Genomic DNA, 27,266 nt, shown 5'->3' with positions numbered 1-27,266 from the left:
TACATGTTCTAAATGATAGACTCTCCCATCAGTTGACATATCTTGCTCAAACTGAACAAACTGAAATATTCAAAACAAATGGGTATTTTTTTCCAAAATAATAATCTAAAATAATCTGGAATAAAGGAATATGTAAGACAAGAAAATCGTTTATTAACACAGACTTTTGCCTGTTAAATCACAAAATAATTAGGATACATGACTTGTATCCAGGTAACTTTTTTTTTCTTTAAATTCATGTTCATAAATCTAGCTTCAGATCTCATCTCTCTTCTCTGACATAATCCTAGGCTAACCTATCCTGTCGAAGTTTCAGACAGAATTAGTTAGAATTTTTGCTAAAATTCTAAAGCTGCCATCCCAAACCACAACAACTACAGCAATCAGTCAATGAGAATTGCCCATCTCAGCTGAAACTGTGATACATACATATCAATCAACCCATCTATCTATCTGTCTGTCTGGGTACTTAGATGAGACCCTATAATTGTTCATTGACCACCACTTTTTTTTTTTTTAACTGCTCAAAATCAATTGTCTATATTCTAACATTTTTTTTCACATAATTGGGGAATTGGATGGAATTGGATGAAGTTCAGCTCGTTATTTTAACCAAGCAACTGCCTTTTCAAATATACAAATTGGCTGGTGAAAGAGAAGAATCATACTGTGTGCAAACAAAGACTGACATAATCTTCCTGGTGTTTCATTTCACTACTGCCAGAGCAGATTTTATTTTCCTCCTTAATACTAATAAAGTGGACTCCCCATTGTTATATGAGTTCTGCACTTTTACCCTGCTCCACCCTTTTCTTGAGACTAAGAACTTCCAGCTTTTTTTTTTTATTTAATTTAATATAGTAGCTGTAATGCCATATGTACTTGTTTTTATTATGCATCATGGACTGCACGGAAGAAAATGAATAGAAAATAGTCTTTGAATGCTTTGGATGCTGGCCGAAATGCCACTCGGTGCTCTGTTTGAGAGACTGAATGCACACAAGCCCAGAGAGTCTCATCTCAGTGCCCGTGGTGTCATATAAACAGAGTGATCCAGAGTAACTGGCACTGGATGGACCAGAAAAGGATTTGCAAAATTAAAAGACACCAGATACAAATTAAAAGACACCAGATACACATAACATGGGCATTTCTGAAGCTGCTGTGCCCAGGGTCCTGCTCCAGCCCCAGGTCTGCCGAGGGTTGTGGGCACAGCAGCACCTGGATCTCTCATGGTGTGTGGACGTGCCCTTAGGATGGACGGCCAGGGCGTCAGGGATGGGGGCTCCTTCTCATTTGGCCACTGCATGACACAGCCCACCCCCCACTGGGGACATTCCCCTAAACCAGCCCCAGGTCCTCCTGCCTGACAGGTTGTTATTGTCCAGAGACCAAATGGCTGCAGTCACCTCTGAGCTGACCCCAAAGACAGTTGGGGAAAAGGGCCCTGAAAAACCCCAGAGAGTGATCTCCCTCCTGCTCCTCCTCCTTCCCTCCCTCTTCTCATACTTACTAAATCCAGATCTAGGACACAGGTAAAAGTGGCTTTTAACTGACCTCTCCCAGGAGGTTAAGAGGGATACATACTGAAGTCGAAAGGCAAATGATTAATAATGAATGCTTGTATTTTAAAAAATAAATTTTAAGGTATATCTCAGGCTGCCAAAGACAGAAGGATTCAAAATAAGAACAGTCTATTACATCCATCCTTACTTTTGCAGGACACCAGGGTTAGTTTCTCCAGCCTCAGAACACAAAGCTGCTGCCACCATCCCTATCTGCATTTGACCTCCACAGAGAGGAGAAGCACCAGACCTTTCATCAGATACCACAAGCCACACAGCAAATAAAATGAAACATTTTGATGCTTTATCTCAGGTTTCTCATGCTTTCACTAAACAGTGTGGCTAAACAGTCTCCGTGAGAGCCAACATAAAAGTACTCTGACTCAAAACCTTTTTTTATATTGCATTGAACTTTTTTTGACATTTTACTTTTTCTACCTTATGTTTTTCTTTGCACTTGTTTTGCTTTTATATGACTGCCTAGACAAAAGAATTTCAGTAATAGGGGTTTTTTGGCTAGTTATTTTTCTGTCTACCTTTAAAATATTCAGTCTTTCATCTACTTACAAATATTGATCTCTAGGTTACCCTCAAGGAAAACCTGATGGCATTGTTAGTAGTGAGATAAAATTATACACAGAACAAGTTACTTTGTGGTTTGTTTAATGTACAGCAAACTTGTAATTTCAAATCAGTTTCCCTCCTGAAAAATCAATTCCGTTGATTTATTACTTATTTACAAATTATTACTAACTACAAATTATGTTAGTTAATTCATGACTGTTTAGAGCAAAATAAGCATTTTGTGGGAGTTCACAGTACTCAACTTTGCATTTGATTTTTAACCCACACTGTGTAAAATAAGAGGGTACAGAGCTTTTGAAAAATTCAGATGCTGACATCACAGATACCCCAATACCATGAGAGTAACAACAAAAATAAAGCAATAGAATATGTTAAAAGAGAAGCAGCACAGAGAAATTAAGATATGTCAACATAACATGAACAAAGTTATATCTTCCTTCCCAAATGCATCATCTAAGAATAAATATCATCAAGTCATCACAAATGTCATTACCATCACAGGGAAAAATTAAAACAATCTTCTATGTTGTCTTCCCCATTACCTTTTTTTTTTTTTTTTTAAAAAAAGAGGAGGGAAAAAAAAAAGGCAAAACCCAACCACTCAAACCCAGTCCTACCTCTGACACAACATCTAAACTTCTCAACATCGAAAATGGAGAATATGAAGACCTGGAATATAAGGGCATGTATCTTTATGGGGACATTTAAGAAGGTAAGTACATTTAAGTAATAAAAGGCATGGAGCCAAAGCTCTGAATCCGCTACGTGGATACGCATTCAAAAGTGGTGTCATTAGCTCAGTTTAGCTTAATCCTCCTTCATAATAATACGCTTTAAAGTTTACACCTTAAGTTAATCCATCTTAAGTTCCCCAAGTGTCTCCTTACAGGCTTAATTTAATGCCTGGCTCACATTCTGTCTGACCTTTCCTGCAGCCCTGTGGATGGGCAGAGCAGCTGCCACCAGCCCAATTCCCCCAGTTACTGCTCTGCCCAATTTCCACCTGCTCCTGCACAGCCTCTCTGACCACGGGAACCTTGTGTTAACTGGTCACTGATTTGCTCATCACATCCCCACTGCTGCTGCGTTTTCCCCCTTTCCCTCAGGAGGAGACAAGGTGGGCACTTCTGCTGGCAAAGCCCTCTAAGGCATCTCCACCTTGGTGGGAAGAGAGGTTTAGTTCCTGCTGTTGGGTTTCTCTCCATGAACTGCACCAGACACGTTCCTAGTTGAGAGACTCCCTCGTACTTTCCCTGGTCTTTTCTTTCTCCCCACTTGATCTGGGATCTTCCCCTCACCCCCCATGTGAACTTTACATCCTCACCTCTCTCATTTCTGCCATCAAATTGACTCCAGATCTCCAATCCTCCTTTCATGGGCAGGCTGCAGGGAGACCAACTCTGCGGTACCAGCCCAGTGCCTCACCCTGTTTCATTCTCAAGATGTAATCACTGAGAACTGAATACATGGATGAAAAAGTGGCAGACCAACCCAGCTCCTCCTGTTCCCCTGCTCTGTGGATGTAGCTGTCCTTTTACACTGGGGTGAGTGACGAGACAAATGACTTGAGCACCTGGCTGGTATGGAACTGATGACCCACATCACCAAGGGATGAGCCACTCAACCACAACAGATACGTAAGGAGTTGAGCAGTCACACCGTGAGATGAGGGAGGTTTGAGGAAACTATTTAAGACAAGGCATCCTAAATACCAAACCAGTCTTATATCTCATTAATACCCTTACGTGACCTCCATGGAAACCAAATAGCCACATCAAAAACTGTGAAACTAAAGGCATGCTGAATAGAAACAACTTGTTATGACTAAGTAAATTATCATTTATGAAGTCATCACAAAGTCTAGTATCGTAAATCTCCTTGTTGAGGGTCGAAACTGCAGCTCCACTGACCGTAACCAAGAAGAGGAACCCACGCATCAAGAAATATTCACTGACAGGTGAAACTCAGCCCCAAACCAAACATGATACCATGTTTTATTTACTTTCTCATGGATAGTATTCAAAGCTGCAGCACAAGGCATCTTCCTAAATTAGACAGGGAAGCGAAGAAAGGGAAAGCTGTGGTGGGTGTGTTGAAGTTTCATCACGACTTAAGTGGCTTGCTGATAATCCCAAGAAAAAATGAGCCAAGTCATCCCCTTTCACAGCACCTCAGAGGAACAAACATGCAGCTGAATTAGTCCCTTGGCCTCTGCAGCTCAAAAGACTGAGGAGAAGACCAAGTAAGATTTGTAGCAAAAATCTGATGTCAAAGATATTTTTTGTGTTTTCTGATTTACACTTTTTACCACTGTAAGAACCAATTTTATAACCAAGAGCTTTTTCTTTGCTAGACTAAAACCTGTATCCATTTGAAGGTTGCCCACCAATTTAATTATTTCAGGGAAATTCATAAAGTACATTATACTGTAACAAAACCAAAACAAATAAACAATCAAACAAATGCAACCCAACAACAAAACCTGCCAAAGGCCTGAAGGTCAAAACTTGTTTGGAACCCTCAGAAAACAAGTTACGCTTTCCCCCATGCCAGAAGAAGTCAGTTTGAACTTGGCAGAGAGAGGAGCAAAACATCACCAGACACCTTGAGGGCAAGGCAGAGATGCTGTGGATAAAGAGGGAAAAATAGCAGGGACGTGGGATCACAGCATCCCTTGTTCAGCTGCTCAAACCATCTAATCAGAAAAGCCCTTGGCCTGAATTATCTTACCTGCCTTGAGAGGGCTTCTTTGACTGGAAAAAGTTTTGAGGTTCTTGGGGAAAGAAAAAAAACCAGACTTTATTTTCACAACAATTTACTGTTTCTTGAGGGAGTATTACACTTCACCAGCTCCAACAGGGGCAACAGACACCACCTAGAATAAAACTGAACCAATTCTTCCATGCAAAGGGGCAGTCCCTGCACTGCTGCATGTTCAGCAGCATTGGGACACACTGTGCATTACTCTGCACAATGGACTGTACACAGACACCTGTTTCCCATCTTGAAGCCATTATAAATGCAACCAAAGTCAGCAGTACTGGAGCAGCATCATTAAGTTATTGCACTGATCAAAATCCAAGCAAAAAACCATGCAGAATTCAGGCAAAATTCAATTATGACTTTTCATTCAGTACTTATGTCTTATTCAGCACTTTCTAATCTCTGCTTACTCTGCAAGCCACGGCAGAAAGAGACAAAACATACTCCTTCAACTCTTAAAGCAAAGCTTTAGAGTAATTTCTTTCCAGGAAGGTAAAAATACCTGTTACCTTGCAGCAATGGCAAATGCAGGCACTCAAGCCCGTTGAAATTCATGGCAGTTCTGTCATCAGTTTCTACTGGAGAGAAATTTGGGTCACGTCCATTTTCCCTGCAACTTGTCAGTAAGCCATTAGAAATAAATACCCCATCTTCTGCACCACCAGCAACCTTTCTTCCTTCTGATAAGGATCATTTAATCCCACAAGCTTCTCCCCAGGTGACAGTGCTGCTGCAGACTGAGGGGTGCGTACCTGGGAGCACTGGCACTACACGTCACAAGGTCACTACAATGACCTTGGCAGGAGAACCCGTCAAACCCAGGACAAAACAGGGACTGGACTTGAGAGTACCAATGCTGAACACTGACAGTCAGACAAGGAGGATCATTTCGTATTAAAACAGATCTGCAGACATGAGCTAGTATTTTGTGGGCTTTAGCCACCAAAGCAACTGGCAATTTTTAAACTCATTTTGGCAATTTTAAACTGAACTTAAAGGACTCAAGTCTGAAAATTAGCTTTCTTGCAAGAAAATCTCATGGTGATCCTAGAGAATACCATCCCAGACAACTAAGAAATTTAGAGCTGCTTTAAGAGTTTCAGCCAAGTGTCCTCCTGTTATATGCCTATCAACAAAGGAATTGGCAACAGCCCATGGATAATGATTGCCAAAGGAGAGTTTCAGCTCGCAATCACTAACAGAGAACCTGTGCTAAAATCCAACTTAATAATCACCAAGTTATGTAACCCTAAAATCCTAAGCACATCAACAGCAAAAAAACCCCCAAGTATCTGCTGGTATTAACAGTTAATTATGCAGTTAGCTGAATGCTGATACCAAATACTCTCTTTTGATTTGCATTTGCATTTCAAAAGAGACAAACCACAATTTTAATTAGAAAATACATAATTATGCCTTTACCAAAAAGCTTTTTCAATACCACATTCAATAATAAGTGATGAAAATGTACACATGACAATAAATACTCTGTTTTAAAGTTCATCAGAGAAAGGTACTGACAGCCAGAAAAAGTGTTCATCAGGTATTGTTTTATACATCCATTCTGCCAGGGCTCATTGCTACTTGCAGTGGTTCATCAACAAAATTACTGCTATATTCCACATGCAGAGGCAATTCTCCTCTTACGCCAACAACGCCTCAAAAATCAAGACTTTACTCATGCTGTCACATAGAGCCTGGCATTTTCTGGAAGTCAACTGAGGCATGTCTTCATCTCATACCAGTCTAGAAAAATGACTTCCTAATTTTTCTTTAAATCACATTTAACTCTACAGAGGAAGTAGCAAATCAAAGCATGTGAAAGGCATTTGGAGATGCCAGCAAATAGCTCATCCATGTGTAGAAAGATTAACGCAGCACCATGTTCAGACAGACACTTGCAAGGAACAAACCCCTATCCTAACCCTCCCGGCCAAAGACCTCGAGAGAAGTGAAAATAAACCCTCCCAAAAGGCTTGTGGATGTCCCAAAATCATGTTGAGACAATACTAAGAGAGCATAATTATGCCATGTTAAATGTAAAATCATTGGGCAAGTCTTCATGTTAAAGTAATAAAAAGTAACAGTCAAATCCTTTTGAATACATCACAAGCTGGAAACCTGCCAGAATATTCACTGGGCCAACTGATGATCAAGATGAAAAAGAAGTGTTTGAGAAAGATCAGAAAAGTTAAATGAAATCTTTGCATGAGTGCTTTCCATAGAGGAGTCCAGGAAGGCTCTGCACCAGAGCCTTTTCAGTAAGCAAAGTATGAGAACTAGTTTCAGATTAAAGTGTAAGTAAAAGAGGGTTTAGAAAGACCAAAAAAAAAAAAAAATCCAGTAAAATGAATAGTAATAAATCACCAAGACCAGATGGCATCCATCCACGAGCTGTAAAGCAACTTAAATACGGAATTGCTGAACTACTAACCGTGCTGTGCAGCTTATTGCTTAAATTGCCCTTATAAAAGTCATGGAAGGCGACAAACGTGACTGATTTCTTAAAATGGGTCTGAGAGTGGGAAGGGAGCACTCCAGAGACCAGAGGCTAGTAAGTCTCGTTTCTATATCTGGCAAAACGATTGAAAGAGAAGCATGAATAGATAAATAAATATGCTGTACGGGAAGAAAGTCAGCAGAACTTCGGCAGGGAGAGGTCACGTCTCCCGAATCTGTAAGAGCACTCTAACGATAGCACAAGGATGTTCTTGTGGATACAGGCAACGTCTGTACGACGGAAATGCTTTGCACATGCCAGGTCTAGCTGCATCCCACAGCCATATGGGGTGAGACCTAAGCAAACACCAACCCTCTCCTCCTCCTCTCCTCTGCCCTGGTTTCCACACAAAGGAAACTGGGGCATGCATCTTGGGTATGGGCTCTAACACCATCTGTCAGTGTGCCAGCATGGGTAATTACTGGTCTAGGACCTGCACACTGCTTTGCATGAAGACGTATGTGGGGATGCAATCCTGGCAAGGTTGGATTTTAAAGCCATTAAAAAGATCTCCTGAAAGCTCTTAAAGAGAGCTTAGGGATAAGGAGGAGGTCTCTTCAGGGATTATTAGCAGCTCAAAAATAGGAGACCGAGGGTAATAACAAATGGATATCTCCCACAAGTAATGGAGGTTACCACGGAAGTCTCACAGAGCTCCATGCTGGGACAAGGACTGAGAACTGTGGTCATACATCACCTGAAAAAAAATCAGACCTATGGAAGTGATAGGGCTCGCTGATGACTCCAGGTGATGAAATCCAGAGCTCCCTGTGAAAGACTGAAAAATCCTGCAAGTCTGTGTGGCTGGCTGACAAAATGGAAGGTGAAAACCACTACATGGACAATGCAGACAGTATAATCACCTCCCATCATACATACAAAACAACAAGATTAACAAACATCACACAATAAAGAGACCTAGGCATAACCTGGGACAGGTTTTTGGGGGCTTCTGCCTTCTGAAAATGTTTGTTCCATGTTTGTTAAAAAAAAAAAAGTGAAGATGTGAGAGAAGAGTCGAAAGCAAGACAGAATTCGTAATTTTTCTACTGCGTCCACTGTACTCTGAAATCAGCATGTCAGTCTGGTCTCCTCCCAAAATTAATACAATGGGCTGGCAAAAGCACGGAGGGAAGAGCTGAGGATGGCCAGGGATTCCAGACAACTGATATACAAGAGAGGATTACACTGACTACCTGATTCTTCAGCTCATAGAAGAAACAACAGGACTTGACAGAGATCTAAGTGATGAATGCCACACATCAGATGAGAAGGATTATATCCACTATTACTACAAACACAGGAATGAAGTGGCACTCCATGAAATTATCAGCCACCTGCTTTAGAAACATCTCCAACAACCAAATATGCATGATTAAACTGCAGAAGCGACTGCCACGGAACATTTTAGATGTCAAGATTATAAATGCATTCGAAAAGTTATTAGGTAAATTCACAGAAGAAAGGTACAAAAGGGTTATTAAGCACAACTGTCCAAATGCAATCTCACATTCAGAAAGTATCCAAATCACTGACTGCTGTAACAGGCAAATGAAGAAGTATCATTTTATCCTTGTCCTGATCTTAAGCTTTCTTTGCAACTCGCCAGTTTAAAGGATGAGAAACTGTGCTAGATGGACCTTTCTTCTAGTGGTTTCCACACTCTTCCAGATCTCCTTAAAAATACTTTATCTCCTGTTTTCCCTTACAGTTTCAGAGTTTGAACCAAAACACTCTAGAAATTTAGGAAATGTTTAGAGATAGAGGCATTAAAAGGCAGAGACTTTAGAAATTTATGCAAAGAAATCAAATCTATTGCTTTGCCCAACCAATGACCTGCTTACAAAGAAAAAGTAAAATAAAGACTTGGAAAATCTAGTTGAAGCATATTACATCCATTATGTACAGGTATGACAGCAGTTTTTCAAAATTTCCTTCTGTGTCTGCACTATTGTGGGGTGGCTATGTAACAAAATCCTTTCATGTACATCTCTGGATGGGAACTAAGCTGCACTTAATGAAAAAGTAAATAATAGTAACAACATATATAAAAAAAATTACTGATAAAGATACTTCTTACTGCACTGACAGTTGGTATGAATGCAGTACTCCTCATCAAAATAATATATGCATACAAAAACCATGCAGGGAGGATCATCAAGGAGTGCTTGATGACCTTTTAACAAGATCAGGGATCACACACACAATTTATTAGCAAAGAGTGAACATTGACAACTCCCATCAACCATTGTTCCGGCAGCACTAATTAAAAATGAGGGATTTGGAGACTGCCAGATGAAAGAGATTACAAATATACCTAAATTTAGAAACTACAGGATTAACAGATTGCAAAAGAAGCCAAAAGGGTTAACAGTCATCATCCTGTAGAACATAAAAGCAAAAAAGTAATCATTTAAGCAATAAAAAAAGTTACTTATTGGCTTTATCACTATTCACAGATGATCTAAGTAATCAACCCCCCTCAAACCCTCAAGGTATATAAGGTTAAAAAAAAAGCTGTTCTTAAATATTCAGCTTATTTTATTACGTCTATCTTCCTGCTGTTACCATAGAAATCAGAATACCAGGAAGACTTACAGGCTTCAGCACTGAAAGGGCACAGAGAGGCTGCTGCATCCTTGCACTGCCTTATGCAATACCAAATCCTAATGGTCCCAGCTTCCACATGCATGTATTGAGAGAGGATATTAGAAACGTAATGAAAAGATGATGAGCATTTTATTTACTAATAAACTATACATAGTTATTAAATGTAGATTTAAAAGAAAATCTTAGCTATTCAGTTGAGCTACATCTTAATTCTCACTTTAATTTTACGACTTTCCTCAATGTTACAAAATCCTCTGCCCATCCACATCCCATGACAACACTACCACAGAAACTTCACAGAAATCCCAATGTACTGAAGCTATTTTCCCTGCCCCTCTCTACCTCATTTGCTCTATAACAACTTTCTTATTTGCAAAATGTATGCTCTGTTTTTCTACTCTATTGCTAATATCAACCTCTGTCTCCTTTTAAATGTTAAAACCTCACACTTGGGACAATTATCAAAAGCACAGCATGAGACATGCTTGAAATACTACAGTTTGAGTTTACTGGAAGTTAAATCTTGCCCTTTAAAGGGTGTATTTATATTAATTTATAGTAAACTTAGTTTGTTAAACTACACTACATACATAGTATGCATTATTTAAAAGTATTTGGAGTAGATGATTGAATTTTGTAATGAAAAAATCTATCCGTACTGCACTACAAACTATAATAGCCAGTAGTGTCACAATTGCCTGAAATGGAAATAATGAAAGGACAGCCACTTCTGCATTCAAAATCCATGGCCTGAAGCCTCACCTTATCAGTCAAAACCACCAACCAATATATCAATTGGTATATTCTGCTCTTAATGTTTTGTATATAATATTCAGTAAAATGCAGCCCCTACTGAAACCTTTTTACTGTAAGGACTGAGCTGCATATGACTTAATACAATAATTTCAGAGATTGAAAAGAGACATACTGATCCAAATGCTTGTGAAAACTGGTCCCAGTTTTTAGACTCAGCTTTTCAAGTTCACTTCAGTACTTTCAGGTACCTCATGCAATACCTAGTGCTGTTCTTATCAGGCAAATCCTCAAGTCCTTGACTAGGGTAAAAAAAAAACAATGACAGAATAAAGTACAATGGCCAGGAAATTCAGAACCTGCATACTTATGCACCTATGATTTATTCTTTATGCTGCAGATGACAAATCAAGAAAAATCAAAGGAGAAAGAAAACACACAGCACATTAGTCATTCAGTGCATTTCCAAAATACTGTTGAAATATTGATGTTGTACTTTAATGTACTAAAGAGTCTCAACATGGTGTGTCTCAGCATTACTGAATTCTGCCCGTATCCCACATCATTGCTGTTTTACAGCTAGATAAGACTGGAATGGTAAATAAGGTAATTTGGGTAAATTTTCTAAAAATAGTAAAGGATCTTGGAATCTTGAGCCTCTTCAGATGTCCCAAAGGATTCAGAAATCCACAAAGAGATCAAGGAAAACTTAAAATCAAAAGATATATCAAGACCTGTGGAGGAACTCTGGGGGCAGGCTGTCCCTTTGGGGTTTTTAAGCCAGCAGAAACCAGCATACGCCAAAGAGGAGCAGGGTTTGAGTTTTAATAGTCGTCAGCAATTCCACAGCTGGGTTTTTGCCCAATGGAGAAATAAGAAGTCACCATACCTCTTCCAGTGCAGCTTGCCATGAGGGATGTAGTTTCTGGCTTCCAGCTGGGAGGAGGAGACGTGCTGGGAGTAAAAGCCATGGCTCCAAAGGCAGCCCATGTCCCACTGCTCCCACTGGTTTCCCACGTTGTGGGAGCGAGGATCCCTGCCATTCCATGTCTTGGCTCCTCTCAGGTTTCTGTTGGCAGTGCTGCACTCATAAATGGTTTTTATTCCTTCCTGAGCCTCTGAAAGGTTGCCAGCCAATGCCCTGATTTAATGTATGGGTGGAAGCAGATACCTGGGATGTTGCCACCACTAGCCGGCGGGACAGCAGTGCCTGAGCCCGTTACAACGTGAGCAAGAAGAAGCATCCCTTGCCTTTCTCTGGAATTTAGGCATCTGACTTTTGCACTGCAAAGACAAGTTCCTACTACTGAAAGATTGCAATTCTTCTAGACATGAACTGTCACACCACCTCTTTTCAAAAATGTTGAGGACTTTTCCTTCAAAAGGTCACTAACTTAGCTATTAGTTCACTGATTAATTCATCCAGTAAGGGAAAGACCAATGGAATCTGCAACTAACTTCCCTGCCTTCAAGGATCATATCTTAAAAATCATGTTTTAGGCTATTCCCTGTAGTAAACAGTGTATTGTGCATAGTTTCAGTCAGAATCCCTGAAAACAAGGTAGTGTTACAAACCATTTTGTTTTGCTGCATCCCTTGCTTTGTTCTTGCACCCATTCCAGGCAGCACCGCTCAGTTTCCTGCTTTCAATTGTGGGTAATTCTACCCATTTAATGCTCTGGACTTAAATTGTCCATGCATATGCCTGCCTCAGGTTGAATTAGATTAGAAAATTTCAGCTAAAGTCTTTGGTTAAGCCTTAGAGAGAAATTTTCTCCCTCCCACGAGTTAAATAAACAACAGACTTTTTTTTCTGTAGGATTTCTGTTACTTTTGCAGTAGGAATCTGAAAAGTCTCAGAGCTCAGGGCTTGAATTAGGGACAGTCTTTTGCCACGTCTTAAGAAAATCTTCCCCATTAATATCCCTCTGTTCTCCCAAATCCCTAGATCCATTCAAGGTAAGGCTTTCTCAATGGCAACAAATGAAGAAAAACTCCAGTAGTCTCTCACTACATAATCCTGTATCATCCCTACATTTCATCCAACCTGATCAAAGGAGTCACATGAGAAAAATATTATGGGATAGCATAACTTAAGGGTTTGGTTACGGATACAGTCTTCAGTGCATATGCCCAAAATGTTTAAACTATGACTTCATGGACTACCTTAATTTTGGAATTTTGCAACTTCCTGAATTTGAGTTTGCACAGCTTTAGGAACATAACTGCAACACCTTTTGATTGTTATTACATATGCAATAATCATTCTTTAACAGTATTTACCCACAACAGGAATTATGCGGTGTCATGTATACGACAGTCTTTTTAACGATTTACTGTGGATTAAACCCAAAGCTTGTGCCTACAGAATATTAGTTTTGATTGCAACTACTATGCTACAAAAGAAATGGACTAAAAAACCACACATGCCATAACTTACACAAACACAACATAAAATACACTGGTCTGTTTTATGCCTCTTTTCAAGCTGTTTTTAGGCATTTCTGCAACAGGTCGAGCAGCCATTTTCTTATCCCTCAGTTGAAATCTGCATGTTTACTTAAACCCAATTAAATCAATGGAATATATGCCTGATCCATAGAGACAAACAGTACACTTAATTAGACATGTAGCATGACTAAATGAAGGCGGATAAATATTTCCAGCCTTCCATAAGCCTAACAGGAAATCAAACCACATATGAGTAGGGAGGCATTTTGCACTGTATTTATACAATCAAAGTTACATTTAACAGCTATTAACAACGGGGATCCTCATTTGTTATTTGCCTTGTTTACAGGCCTTCAGAATAAGAAAGAAAACAAGATCATATATCATGGCCTTCCAGAAACATTACGACTTCCTTTTATTCACAGTAGTTAAGAGTAAACGGAAAATTCATTTAACATAAAACAAAGCCACATAATTCTGCTAATGCCAACCTCTACTTTCACTCTTTTTTAACTGTTCATTGAAGAAAATGCTGAACCCTCTAGGGCACTGAGTGTATGCTACTGGCCAGGGACATTCCTGATTTTTTCTTGCATGGAGACGGGAAATGACCTCTGCAGACACAATATGAAGAAATACCAAGAAAATCTTGGCCAGGTGATAACAGAAAGATTACTCACTCAAGCCAGCAGAAGGAAAAGTCACTGTAAAGCATCTCCCTTTCATTCTGCATCAATTAATACAGTCCTAAAATGCTGAGGACAGTAAAACACTCAAAAAGTGGCATGCAGTGAACCTTAGGGAGGTCTGATAAAACCTTGTGGCACAGAAACAGAAGCCAATACTTAGAACTACACATTACATTTCCAAGTTCATGGTACTCAAAAAGTAAGGTAAGATTAGCCTTCAGCAACTCCAGACCAAACCCTCAAAGCACTTCACAAACAGTATTATGCTTTTTGCTTATCTGAATGTTTTCTACACTGAGCTTTATTGGTCAACTTGCATAATTCCAGTAATTCTCTTACTTTACCTCAAAACTGGGAAAAGAACCGCATCTCTTGAACTTAGAATCATGACACAGTAGCTTGGGAGGGACCTCTGGAGGTTTCAAGTCCAAACCCCTGCTCACAGCAGGGCTAATATCAAAGCTGGCACAGGCTTTGCCCAGTGAAGGCTTGGACATCTTCTAAGCCAAAGACTCTAAGGTCCTTCTGGGCACTTATTTCACACTGCTATTTCACCATCTCTTTATGAAATGTCTTCTCCTGCTGCCAAGGAGGCAGTTTGTTGTGCTAGACTTGCAATCAAAAACTCATTTTTCCACTGAGCACCTCTATAAAGAGCCTGACTTCATCTTTTCTACAACAACTCCTCCAGAAGCTGAAGATTGCAATTAAATCCCCACTGCACCCAGCACAGTATTCTCCTGGCTGCATGAGCCCAGGTCCTCACTGTCCCAGTCAGCCCCCAACCACCTTGGTCAACCTCCATGGACTCTGTGCAGTTTCTCAACAACTTCCAAAAACAACTTTGCTGTAAAGCCCAAAACTTGGACTCTAAATGCAGTCCCAAAGACCATCCTGAGTGGCAACATGAGAAACTGAGAACAAATATCAGCTATGATTCCCATCAAATATGAAACATGAGCAAAATGACAAAACCCCCTCCTATTCCAGCAATGTGGCCATTACTGTTTCGGAGTAAACACTGATCTCCTACTCTTATCTCCAAGAAAATTTCTTGCCCTGATTAGCTACTTCAAAAGCCCCTGTCCCCTTCTCACACCTCCTGGTAGTTTATTTTTTGTCTATTTAGAAGCAACTGCCTTCTGCTACCTTTGGAAGCTTTGCAATGAGTACATTACTAAACATGTAGAAGGCCAGAACACTATCTTACATATATATATATATATATATATATATCTGATGTGGGATGTTTTAATTTTGCACTCCATGATGACACTGCATTCCCTTTTTCCAACCTCAACCTCAATATAACTCTGCAGGCACCTACCTTCCAGGCTTGCAGCATAAAACTCACAATTGATCTCGACTTCTGGAAGTTGCTTCTATCTGTAGCATCACAAATGCTAGCAACACACACTCTTTTTTGTTTGCAAGCAGGATTGATTTCCCTGTCCAATAAATTTTGACCCCCTGACTGATTTTCTTCAGATGAGGGAAAGCTGCTTTTGTGTTTGAACTTTTAGTCTGCATTTTCCCAGGAGAACTAAACTCTTCAAAGTTCACATTTTCACTTAGCTTTAGTTGCAAATACTATTTTTCTTCTGTGATAATTCTCTAATGTCCGAGTCGTAATGGAGATACTTTCAACAAGGAAAATGGCTGACATTACATTTTCAACCACATGCAATGAATCACCAGTCCACCCTCTTAAAAACAAACCAAACCAAAGAATCCTCCTTTGATATTGCTCACTGCTTGGGGACCAATCTCGTACTCATTAATTATTTAGAAATTCCTAAATCAAAGACAGACTATTAAGACGGACAGCGACAAAGTATCTTCTCCAAGAAAAAGATTTCAGAATGCTTTAGGGGACTGAGTGATAAGTTATTTTTTGTTAATTTTTTTCCTGGTTTTTTTTTTCCCCTTCAAGTACACTCACATCCCATTGATTATGTCTCATTTTTACCTCTAGAAAAAACCTCAACCTTCTGGGATAAGCAAATGATGTGACTGCCTGTGTATTCACATAGATTTTGACTTTACTGTCTTGTAATAAACACTAGGAGAATGGAACAGAAATTAAATTATAGTCATCAAAAGCAAAGCACTAAACACACACAAACTTAAAATATGAAAGAACACATACTCAGACAGAATGTCTGATCCTTCTTTTTGTCTGAATGCATCATAAAAGAAGTTATGTTTCATTACCGAAAAAAACATTTCGGTTTCTTTCATGGTTGCAAAGAAGGGTAATTAAGACTGTCAAGAAAACACATTGAACAGCTGTATATTGTTAACAAAAGCACCATTATATGACTGCTCTGAAAAACCCAGTAATTTAAACATTCACATTTCCTAGAAGTTAGACATTTTTCCAAGCTCCAGTAGATACCAAAAAATGTTCTTTCCTATAAATCTTGGTCATGTATCAGTCATATTTCAAGCCAGTAGGATGGTCCTAATTTGAAAACACATCCACATACATAAGGAGAAGTGGATGGCAGTATCAAAGCTTTGGCAACTGAAAAGTGAGTCACTGAAAAAAACCCCAAAATTTAGCTAGTTTTTAAGTCTGAAAACCAAATAAAGACAGAGGAAACCTTCCAGCCTGTACCAAAAAGGGCCATTAAGGAATACTTACTCATCGAAGATCAGGTCTGGAGCAAAATAGAGGAACTGGCTGTTTGTGTGTTTGTATGATCTCCAACTCAAGGCAAACGATGACAGACACATCCATGAATACTGAATTAAAGTAATTTGGTCCTCAAGAGGCAAGTTTCTAAATCCTAGAGATGAAAACAGAAAATACCCATAAGCAACAAAGGTTGGTCAAACCATCACTGAATACATTGTTCATTACTCTTCTAGAGTCCATGAACAAGAGCAACACTCCCACAAAGGATACTTCTGAAAAAACAAATCCATAATTTTTCATTCCAGTGACAGAACTCGAAGAGACTATTATTCAGAATGAAAGCTTTTTAAATATCAGTCACAGACATATGAAACAAACATTACATAAATCAAAAAACCCGCAACAATCTTCTCTCAGACGTTCATCCTGCACCTCCCACTGTGCGTTTTTTCAAACGGAGTCCATAGATTAAAGACCCAATTTGTCAACCAAATAGTTCTTTGACCTAAAAGAAACAGTCAAGTGACATTTCACCAAATGATTCATGGTCCTACCTGGAAGTATCTTTGCCCACTTCACCACCTGAATCATCTGCTTGCCAGCCAGGCGGTTTAAGGTGGAAAGCAGGTACTCTGCTGTGTCTGGCTTCGAGCTGTCATATCCCGCGTACACGATCTCCGGTTCAATGCTTTCAAGGATCTTAACAGGAGAGGGAGTAAGTGCTGGTGAGATAGCAGACATGTGGGGGACAAGTGCAGTGTTTACAGAGGGCTCGGTCACAGGTGCAATGTACGTCGTCCCTTCCTCAGGGCTCTGGGGTGGTGGCTGCTGCCGCTGCTGTGGCTGCTCCTCGTGCATCCCTTTCAATTTTCCCAACTTTTTGGACTTCCGGGCTGTGAAAATGAGCAGCGTAAGAGCAAAGTCAGTACAGAAAGCCAGCAAAACCCTTGGCTTTATAGAAAATGGAAGCAGAAGTGTAATATCAAAATTTTTAAGTGAAATAGGTGCAGAACCTTAAGAAATACCTCACTGCCTGCAGCATTGGCACACTGGAAAGATGACCAAAACAAACCTATAAGCTCATTTTCATTGCTTTACTGGATGTTTTTATAGATGACAAAATGTCCAGTATCTGTCTCCATGCAGACATGCATAAAACATCCTAGTTATTGTGGTCGGTGCCAATTAAAAATTTCAGAACTGTATCTGTTTTGTAGCTTAAATTAATCACTTCTCACCTACAAGACTGCAATTCGTGTTCTCAATTGTATTTGGTCATCAAAAGAAATCTGCCAAAAATAAGCAGATCCAGAGCATTCCTAAGCTTTTGTTTCAGCTGGAAATGTAGTCAACCTATTCTGAACAGCCCAAGCCAGTCAAGTCCATTTGCTTCCACCTCTTTGATACTTCCATAAGAGCTCTGCCCCTTCTCTTGAGTAATTCTGAAATAATGCTAAAAATATTTACCCACTTAAAGAAAAAAGATTGGGCCTCGTGTAACACCTTTCTCACTGCTATCAACATTTCTCGGATGATTTGCTTCCCCTTTTCTTTTAATTTCCTTTCTTTTTCCTTAATGCTACCCTTCCTACTTTTCTTTACTAAATATTCTTAGAAGACAGCAATGCTATGGTGCTTCCACTTGTTGAAGAGACACCAGACATTCTCTGTGGGTTGCATTCCCAACTTTGCCATGTGAGTCAGAGATATGAAAGCCAGTAGAAAGCTCTGCTCCTGCCCCAGCAAAATGATCTTGTAGCATGAGGAAGGAATGGGAATTAAAAATCAAGACAATTCAATTAAAAAAACACACACAAAGAATCAAACAAAAAACCCACCACCACCCTTTTCACTATAGGGAAACATAAAAAAAAAAAATAAAATCTTTAAAATCAGTAACTAATGAACTAAATTTAAATGTTTGCAGCTCTTTCAGAGTTAACTTCTCTCAAATACAGTTTTTTTTATCTATCTGTTCACACCTAAAACCCTTGTCTGGACTTTTATCTTCCTGTCTCTTGATTATTACAACATTCCTTTTACTGGCATCAGTAAATACAAGCCTATCTCACTCCTACTTGGAATATTATTGCAAATACTCTTCTTAGTCTATGTCCTTTCCCAAGTCTACCTCCTCAAGTTTTTTTCCGTGTCATCAATTCCCCTCCCTCATCTTTCCTTAAATATAGCACCTTTTTTGTAGTTTTAGGATCCTTTCTGGCCAACCTCCATCTCATCCCTCCTCTCTTCTCCATTATCAAAATGTTCACTTCCACTCCAACTCAACATGCCATGCCACTGCCTCCTGTGAAGTTTTCAAAGCTTGCTCTATGTGCTTGTTCCTGCTCCTCCTATTGCGGTGCAGAAAACTCCCCAGTAAGACCAATAGAACTACCTCACTGCTCTTCTACAAACCAGTGTTTTAAGAAAATCCTCCTCCAACAGCAGAGCTGCCACTGCTCTCAGTGACAGCAGCCATTAATGTTTTACTGCTTCCTTGACACTGGGGCTGCCTGCCCAGAGCCAGAGGCTGGGAATGAGCAACGCAGGATACAGACGCCCAGGGTCCAGGACAATGCACACCCAAGTGCAACAATAGCCTGTTGTTTTCAACACTTCCTTGCTGGGACAGTACCTTGAACTCCGAGGAACTGGTTCAATCTCAAGATTCAACAGAAAAATTTATTTATTAGGGTAAACGTGGGACATTGCTACAGAAAACAGCGATGTTACTAATCATACAGAAGATCTTGAAGGTGCCCAGTCAAAGAGATGCTCCTTGACTACTGTCTTCAAAACCTGAATACAATTCATTAGTTACTGCAGCACATACTGCACGGAGCAGTGAGTCCAAAATCTGAACATCAGTTTGGTGTTGTTTCCATTACACTGTAAGGGATCTTCATGGCTGATCTCAGCACCAACAACCCTCAGGTGACCTACAGAAAACTTCAGAGATCTCTGTGTAACTTTCATCACCTTTCCTTCAGAGAGCTGAAGGAAATTAATTTCATTAATTGAAGTATGTCTGCTTTCAGCAGTTCCTTATTTTCTCCCTGCCTGCAGACATCCAGACCAAGTGAGGTAGGTTGAATTTTTTAACAAAAGGTTTGAATATGCCAAAAAAGATGTGCTGGTCCTAATAAAACTTAGTTTAAAATTCTTTTGTTCAACTAACCACACATACTTAAAAACTTCCTAATTATTGGAAGCGTTAGCACAGGTTACAGAGGAATAGCTGTCATTTGAGATTATAAGGAAGAAGTGAAACAAGTATCTGTCAGGAAAGGTTTCACTGCACCTTATTCTGTCTCAAGAGACAGGACAGATGAGAAGATCCTTCTAAAAAGTCCCTTCAAATCCTATTTCTTACTCTTCTATTATGAAACTCTTAAAAAAAGGTCATTTAAACAATGAAACAGAACTGAAGGATTTTTTATTCTCTGATGCATCAAGTTACACGGATATGGCATCTATTCTTCAAGATCTAATTTCTGATACTAGCACCCAAAAAGCCATCTTACAAAGCAGCAGTTGATCAAACACTTTGCTAAACGAGCCTTTTCCTCACTCTGCAAAATAAACCAGAGAGAGTTACAGGCAAAGCAGGCAACCCTAATAAATTTAATCCTGAAAAGTAAGTGAAAATACTGTTGTTCCCCATTTGGTGCCGTTGTACCTATATGACGACATCCTGGTGAAATCACTGTGAGCATTAAAGACAGTTTACATTTATCTTAGAAAGGCAAAGTAGAATTTACAGATTTTTCAACAAAATAAACCCGAAAAGCAAAGTGAGGATGGCCAAGTTCAGCAGAACGTCTGATGATGAGTTAACAGAGCCATTGGCCATTGAAAACAGTTTAAAAATAAGCCTGAAGGAGTGGATAGAGATTGATGTTTGCTATTATTATTCATTAAGTTTATCAAGGACTATTTTTTTCTGTTATCAAAACAGGACTAAAAATAAAGAACTTTACATATCTTTCATGTTTGCAGAGGCAAAAAAATGCATTCATGTCATAACTACACCATAACAAAAAAATGTATTGGTTTACCAGCTCCATCAAGTATCTAGCAACATAGATAATTGATTACATACTTAGGCATAATTTTTTTATGTTCTATTCTTCAAGAGTTTTTCATTAAAAGAAAAAAGAAATAACATTCTTCGACATATAAAACTGGCATTAAAATGTGTTTTAGTTTCATTTTCTTCCATTATAATGCCTTTAAAATGAAGCTGAGAAAAACATTACTGCTTGACAGTCATGTTTACAGTGAAGAAAACTGTATTTTTCATTTGGCTTTATGCCAGTGCTGTAGCTCAACTGGTTTGGTAACTCCCACAGAAACCAACAACTAAAGATTAAATACAAACTCTGAGCAGTACGTACTCCAAGTCGGTCTTTAGAAGCTGTTTTTCACATTTCCTCTCTAACTGCGATACCAACTACAAAACCGACTAAGCCACCTCTGAATCAGGGGCAAAACTGTGTGCAAAAGCCATGTTCATCAGGATTGCTCCCTGGAAATGCTCTGACTCTCCACACAGACCACAGGATGGGGCAGGCATGGGGCATTTCACGTGACAAAGCTGAAGTCTGAAGCCCGTTTGGGGTTAGGACAAGAATTTCATCCAAATGGCTGCACAGCAGTGACTGTCTATTATCTATAACTGCAGGACTCCTTGCCCCTCCTGTTCAGTGTTACTGCAGCCAGGATATCATATTATAATCCTTATATCTTTAAATCACCTGAGATAGAGTAGTAATTGAAGGAAAAAACCAATAGTGAAAGACATTGCCTATATGCCCGAGGTTAATACTTCAAATATCTGACATGACTTTGGTTGAATAAGTATTTTAGAAGGTCTTGTATATTCCAATAAAAATAATAAAAAAAGTAAAATAAGGTGAAGCATTTGAAAAGTCATGATGTTGGATTTTTAAAAAGGTACTTCCAAAAGACCTCCTCTGTAGCTCTAACAATAAATTACAGTATAATAGAGGAAGAAATAAGCCACAAGTGACAGACAACTGGTTCCTTAGTATTGATCCTTCACATGTAAAGACTCCTGTCTCAAAGCTGGCACAAGGAGGCCTGTGATCTCAGGATTGAGAGTTTTTGTGCCATCTGCAAAACACTAAATAGGCTTCTGTTCTTCAGGGAATGCTACTCTAAGTCAAATAACAAGACATTTACCTGGAAGTGTAGTTACAAGATAGGTAAACTACTATACTCTCTTTTTAAAAATATCATAGTAAACTTACACATGCTATACAAGTTGGGTCTAGAGGAAGCTAATCTATACTCCCTTTGTGCCCAGACAATATACACAAATGAAGTTATGGAATCTAGACACTTGATAACTATTTTTCATAAGCTCGAAATTAATAGTTTTCATCAGTATTATTGTTAAAAATACAGAATCCAGAAATGCTAGAGAACAAAATGCTATCAAATAGTAGATAAACGCCTGTAAATATTATGATTTAATTCAGCAGTTTTAAAAGAGTAATATCTTATTTGTAGAATTCTATCAGTGTTCAAATTTAGCAAATAAACAATGTAAAATGCTCTGCAAATTCATGTTGGCTTCCAGTTCTCTAAAGCGAAACGTGAAGTTTAGAAAATTAGTCATATTTCTATGTAGAGGGAATTATAAGACCTGCAATAATAATGCCCTTGAATCAGATTTTTTTTTTTTAAAGATGATATTCAGAGCTTGCCTTGATGCCTATCAAAAAGACATTTATTATTTGTATAGCTAAAGACATAATATTGATTACAAAGATCTTGTTTTATCACACGTGTAAAGCTCTGCAGGAGCCAGGACCAAACTGATCCTGACCCAACAGATCTTTATTCATGTTGCAGGACATACCTGGATCCGCAAGTGATATCAAAAGCACATTAAAAGAACATCAGCAGAAGGAAAGGGGAAACCAAAATGGATACAGCACAGGACACAGAAAGCGATGGAGGTTTAAAAAAAGAAGAAAAGGAGAAGAGAAAGTGGCAATTGGAGTAAATACAAAAAATGTAAAAGACATAAGGTAAAAAAAAAAAAAATCACTATATGCACTTCAAACATGGTATAATTTGGGACTATTTCAAAGTATGCACTACACTACTAGTGGCCTAGGCAGCCTGAGGGTAGACAATATGCTGCAAAATAAACCCAACTCTGACCACCTTTAACTGTGCTGGCTCTGTATGCCATGCCAGTGTACATCTGCGTTTCAAACACTTGAGCTTCTCCATTCAGGTCCCAACTTCAGTGCCCGAGCACTGCAGCTGAGCTACAACCACCACCACCTTTCCAACCTCAACAGCTATCAGCTTTCTCCCTTCCACCCCATGCCAAATGCTGGAGAGCTTTCCTGCACACCCTTCCACTGCCACCTGCCTCTGCTCTCCAAAAGCAACCTACAGCACCTTGCTGCACCACAGCTACCAAAGGTACAAGCTGCCAATTCTCCCCTTGAGGCAGCTGTAACAGCCTTTGGGCAGACTCTCCTCTGAGCCCTCACCAAGCATTTCCACCTTTGTATAGATAAATGCTCCATTAAAATGCCAGTTTTTCCTCCTCTGAATCTTTTCATCGTGTTTGCCTGGTGACTTTGTCTCACTTACTTCAATGAACTGACATCTGTTCTCATTAGCTATTTTACTGCTACCACAAATAGTGTTTCCCTTCCCCCCCAATCTGTTGTATCTTGACATATATGAAAATTTTGAGCTATCTTGGTACAGACATTTTTTCACTTAAGTGTCTAGCACAATGGGAAATGAGATTTTGCTGAGAAATTTCTAGACAATAACACAGACTTTATATAGATATATACACAGACACACATATGCATGGGAACACATGGAATAAAGTGCAAAGCAGGAATGCAAACGAGATCTTACAGCATCATCCCATTCACCCTACAAAGTGCACTCAGGCATACACCTTTCTTCAGGAAACAGAAGAAACAAGTAAGACAGGATCCTAAAGGTTCCATAAAACTAATTACCCACTCTGGGAAGCAAACCACTGATTTTCAGGTAGAGTTGTGGTGGATGAAGAACCTCTAAATGTGACCCTGAGTGTTAGAATCGTAGAATATTGTGAGTTGGAAGGGACTCACAAGGATCCTCGAGTCCAACTCCTGTTGTGCCATATGTAAGAGCAAGGATCAGGTACAAATCTGGGAGACACACAGACAAGTGGATGAGTCACTGCTTTAACTGGATAAACCAAGGGGAGGAAGTAAATGAAAAGCAGCTACTGAAGCAGGGGACGAGTTGTACAGGGACTTAAAAGGAGAGCACAAGACCGCTTTATCATGTAAGACAGACTACCAAGAGGACTTCACTCTTGCAAAGCAGAGGCCTTTCAAGGGTGATTTTTACAGCAGCATTTGGGATATGCTGAAGCGACCAAGTAGTCTGCCTAAATATGCAAAGAAAGGAAGACTGCAGCTGGTGAGGAAGAAAACAAAGGTCCTGGCTTCACACAGCAAAATAAATTTTAAAATCTGTTTCTGACAACTGTGACCCAGAGGAGATAGAAAGCGATAGAAAATGCTATCACTTGTTGTTGAGTCTGAGAAATCAGTAGTGTAATTAACAAAGTAATGAAAATTTCCCAATTTCTTATCCTCCGCCAGCAGAAGGAAGCTTTTACTGGAGAATAAGCTCAAAACCAATGACTGAATTCAGCAGAATGAAATGGTAGGCATAACTGAAACAATGACATAGTTTGGCACTGCCAACATCATTCACAACTGTTTACTAACTAATAAGTAACACTTTAATCTGACAGGATTGGACAACCTAAAGACAAGAAATAAATGTGAAGTCTGATCTATGGAAATGTTACATTTTATTTGCCTTTGGTCAGACTCTGCAAAGATCCAGGCCCATCCAGAAATGTAATTCTTGTTCTTGGTTCACATTTGATATACCAAGAAGGGAGGCACAGCATAGATGGAAGAAAGAGTTTCTAATGTACATTTTAATCCACGTAATTGTATACTATTTTCATTGTGTTCACTTAAATGTATTTTGGTTCTCTATTCTAGTTGAATTTAAACTGCTAATAAAACAGACTGTAACTAGGACAATATTTCCTGCTTATTACTTTGCTTGCTTATAGGACAATTTTGGAAGTGTTTGCATCTTGTTTTGTCTGGACCAGATTCTAATACATGAAGCAGTGCAATGCTGCTCTAGCACAGGACTGTAGAGCACAGAAACAATATATCTGAAAAAGTTTATCCTCTTGCCTTGAGCAGGATCAACCGTATTTTGCCCAAGTCAGTATGTCATTAATCTCCAATAACAGGAATTCCACAATATCTCCAACCTTTCTCCAACATCTAACCACTCAGTTTTCTCCCAACATCTCCCAATTTTGCATCATTTCTTCTGCAGTGAAGTTGATTTCTCTTCATCATTCCCCCAGCGGCCATAAAGAATTTACCATTCCTGTCCCATTTTACAACATTTTTTGAATTGACTGGTATCATGGTCTTCTTAATATGTTTCTCCCTTCTACACTACAATAAAATTAGTTTCTTCAACTCTTCCTTACAGATATATGTTTTTGGGGTTTTTTTCCCCTAAGCTTCTTATTATCCTTGTTCTTCCTTGGGCGGTCTCTGGTCTGTATACACCTTTCTTCAGGCACATGATATGAAATTTCAGGAAGGAAGATTCAGTTTAGATGTTAAGAGAACCCTTCTAAATGTAAAGCTCTGATGTGAAAAAATGGAATAGGTTATCAGGAGACACAGCAGATACTTCCACACTGAACAACTCTGAGAAGAGTTAAGAGATGTGTCCTTCATTTTAGGAAGGACACAGGCACTGCTAATCCCACCAACCAGGACAGGAATGTAGGTGACAATTTTGCCAGGCTGCCCCACCCCCTCCACCCTGTCCAGAAGTGCTGAAACCAAACACAATCATCAGGCCCACACTTGCCAGCTCTGACAAGGAACAGAATAATTCCTTGGTATCAAACAAGACTTGCCTATTTTTGCAACAATTTTACATCGCCGACTCTAAATTTAACTTAAAATCATCACACAACCGTGCTCCTTTCTTCACTGCAGTCCCTCAACAGCTGCTCTCAGGTATCTCATTTCTTCATACCTCCACTTGCACTTCTCAACATCACCCTCTGCACTGCACCAAAAATGCCATCATGTTGGTTGGTTTCAGACACTAGAACTGAAGATGCTTTTGAGTTCTGATTCTGTCCACAAAGGAGAATTTCCAGATCTGCACATTTACATATTTGTTCTCTACTTCATTGCACACATAATTACTAAAATTACTAGTAGACCAAGAATGAACCCCAATAGGACCCTACCTCAGATGTCCTTTCAGTCTAACAACAAATCACTCACACCTACTTCAGAAGAATGCTGTTTTCAGTAACTATGTGCCACCTGATGAGAAATATTATAATATTTTAATGAGGACTCTGCATTTCCTTCTGATTACACTTATGGCTCGAGATATCGAGTGGTGAAATACAAACACCTACAGGGAGGTGGCACCTCACACCAGTGCTTGCATGGAACAGATGCTATTCCTCTGAAGTGCACTGCCTTGTACACACAGGATTCAGGACTGTGGATCCACAGCCGCCGAGATCTGCGTGCAGGGATGGCCTTTGTAGCATGAAGATGGCACAGAAGATGCCATCTTGGTTGTCTCAAAAAATCTAAGGTGAAAGCCTAGATCAAATATTGTGAATTTTGAGGTCTGATTCGATCCAGGTTACCTACCGGTCTAACACATGGGACAGTGATGTCCATGGAAATTAAGAAGGCAAGGCACTGAGGAGGGTTTGGGTAAGAGACAGAGGGAATTAATCCCTTTTTCAGTTGTGCTGAGCTTCAGGCTAGGCATTTGTGAAGAGATAGCAGGCAAAAGTGACAAAAGAAAGCTGAGATCCAAAGTGCATTTTACAGGAATATTTAGGTTGTCAGGGAAAATGTCTAACACATTTGCTTGTTTCTCAGCAATCCTCAAAGTGATAATTAAATGAAAAATAACAGTTTCATAGGGGTACTCCTCCCTGTGTGGGAACAACTTTCACCAAATGCCAATTAGTGGTTTCCTGTTAAAATCAAATCAAGCTGGTTTTGATAAAGCTTTTTAATGAGAAATGGATGAAGTATGAAAATTTCCCTCACATATACCTCATATAAAATCCCAAACTGGCATAACAGAATCGCACAGCTAACATTATTGGTATACAAAACTCCCTCTTGTATTTCTTCATTAATTTCAAAAGAAATGTATTTACTAAATATTTAAATCATCCAATAAACAAAGCCTTAAAAAAAGCTTACAAAAGAAAATTGTTAATGATGTTAATGAAAGCCAATCTTAATCAGTCCTTTTCAGATGCTCCCAAAACTAATTTTTTACTTATTCATTTCTCAAAAGTATGGCAAATTCAATCATTTTGGAGCTAAGCGTTGTCTACCAAATGCATCAGTGGTTTTGACTATTTATCAAACAGATCTAAAGACAGGCAGTAAAATGCCAAAACAAACATGAAGAGGAGGTTACTTAGAGCTCCAGTATTTGTCACTTACAACTCTATGACACCTGTAGCAATGAAATATCAGCAGCTTGAACTGCAAGCACTGGTAATAATTTGATTAAAAACAAAGTTAAGGAAACTTTGGAGAACA

The 27,266-nt window shown here is 39.3% G+C and overlaps 1 protein-coding gene across 4 annotated transcripts in view; it reads right to left on the bottom strand.

The window, feature by feature from the left end:
- The window catches only part of NR3C2 (nuclear receptor subfamily 3 group C member 2), a 204,410-nt gene that overhangs the window by 17,966 nt on the left and 159,178 nt on the right, over positions 1 to 27,266 (bottom strand). For all 4 annotated transcript variants that reach the window (XM_032684671.1, XM_032684670.1, XM_032684672.1 and 1 more), the window contains 2 exons: positions 17,112 to 17,450; positions 16,564 to 16,708 (listed from right to left, as the gene is read on the bottom strand). In XM_032684671.1, coding sequence (XP_032540562.1) covers positions 16,564 to 16,708; positions 17,112 to 17,450 — 484 coding nt within the window. The remainder of the gene's footprint in view (positions 1 to 16,563; positions 16,709 to 17,111; positions 17,451 to 27,266) is intronic.

This window comes from Chiroxiphia lanceolata, chromosome 4, assembly GCF_009829145.1.
Source record: "Chiroxiphia lanceolata isolate bChiLan1 chromosome 4, bChiLan1.pri, whole genome shotgun sequence".
NCBI lineage: Eukaryota > Metazoa > Chordata > Aves > Passeriformes > Pipridae > Chiroxiphia > Chiroxiphia lanceolata.
This window is presented reverse-complemented; position numbering and strand designations above follow the sequence as displayed.